Source organism: Rhinopithecus bieti, unplaced genomic scaffold (genome assembly GCF_001698545.2).
Source record: "Rhinopithecus bieti isolate Rb0 unplaced genomic scaffold, ASM169854v2 scaffold_18759, whole genome shotgun sequence".
Lineage (NCBI taxonomy): Eukaryota > Metazoa > Chordata > Mammalia > Primates > Cercopithecidae > Rhinopithecus > Rhinopithecus bieti.
In genome coordinates, this window is record NW_016809172.1 from 13,557 (window position 1) to 15,199 (window position 1,643).

Below are 1,643 nucleotides of genomic sequence, written 5' to 3' on the forward strand. Positions count from 1 at the left end.
GCTTGCTGTATCATTGAGGTACAGCATATTCCCAGGATTAATGTCAGGAAAGTAATGATTATAATTAAAGATTACGTAAACCTTGAACTGAAGAAAAGGCAGCTGGGTTGGCAATTCATGGAATTCAGGGTTCTTAACACAACATGACTAGCGTACTCTTTACCTCTAATATATTTTACCCAGGCGTGGAGAAACTTGGAGACCATAGCTACAGTGGTCCTATCTCTTACTTGTTTCTAGTCTATGCCAGTAACATTTTCTGAAAAGAAAAAAAAATTAAGAAAAGATGATGACAAGAATGAGAAAGAAACAATTATTTGTGGTTATTTAGAAAACAGGATGTTTTCTGAAGTAGCCCAGGAATAACTAAATTAATTATGTTTCTTTTTATTAACTAGTCTCCCTGGACAATCAAGAAGCTACCATTGTTTATCAACCTCATCTTATCTCAGTAGAGGAAATGAAAAAGCAGATTGAAGCTATGGGCTTTCCAGCATTTGTCAAAAAGCAGCCTAAGTACCTCAAATTGGGAGCTATTGATGTAGAACGTCTAAAGAACACACCAGTTAAATCCTCAGAAGGTTCACAGCAAAGGAGCCCATCATATACCAATAATTCAACAGCCACTTTCATCATTGATGGCATGCATTGTAAATCATGTGTGTCAAATATTGAAAGTACTTTATCTGCACTCCAATATGTAAGCAGCATAGTAGTTTCTTTAGAGAATAGGTCTGCCATTGTGAAGTATAATGCAAGCTCAGTCACTCCAGAATCCCTGAGAAAAGCAATAGAGGCTGTATCACCAGGGCAATATAGAGTTAGTATCGCAAATGAAGTTGAGAGTACCTCAAACTCTCCCTCCAGCTCATCTCTTCAGAAGATTCATTTGAATGTAGTTAGCCAGCCTCTGACACAAGAAACTGTGATAAACATTGATGGCATGACTTGTAATTCCTGTGTGCAGTCTATTGAGGGTGTCATATCAAAAAAGCCAGGTGTAAAATCCATACGAGTCTCCCTTGCAAATAGCAATGGGACTGTTGAGTATGATCCTTTACTAACCTCTCCAGAAACCTTGAGAGGAGCAATAGAAGACATGGGATTTGATGCTACCTTGTCAGGTAATTATCATTTTTTCTTTGATTACCCTAATGTTCTTTTACTTCCATTTTGCTGCTGCTTTAGGCATTTATCAATGAGAAATGATTCTTAGGCACTGTAATTCCACTTTTGCAAATAAGTCTTATGGAGGTAGCCAACAGTGTATACAAAGATGCATAAGGATGTTTGTATAATTGCTTATGATATTTAAAAACTGGAAACAATAAATGACTCATGGTACAACTATAAATAACTCATGATGACATGCTATGAAATCATGAAACATTGTGGCATTAAAGATAATTAATGCCACAGGAAGCTGTCTGAGATATTTTGTCAAATGAAACAAAAAAAACTGAAAAGCTATATATACACTGTGATCAACATTTTATAAAGAAATGTATCTGAATTTATACCGTGTATATATTGTTTATGTATATGAATAAGATTCCTGGTAGGACATGAACCAAAATTTTAAGTGATTGTCTTTGGGTGGTAGGATAAATGTGATTTTTGTTTCCATTGTGCTTTCCTGGGTT

At 35.7% G+C, this 1,643-nt stretch overlaps 1 protein-coding gene across 1 annotated transcript; it reads left to right on the top strand.

The window, feature by feature from the left end:
- Positions 1 to 395: 395 nt before the first annotated feature.
- Positions 396 to 1,124, top strand: LOC108539849 (copper-transporting ATPase 1-like; the record flags this gene model as incomplete). Its single annotated transcript, XM_017888790.1, has 1 exon — positions 396 to 1,124. A coding segment is annotated over exon 1 (664 nt), but the record flags the coding sequence as incomplete, so codon positions are not given.
- Positions 1,125 to 1,643: the final 519 nt, after the last annotated feature.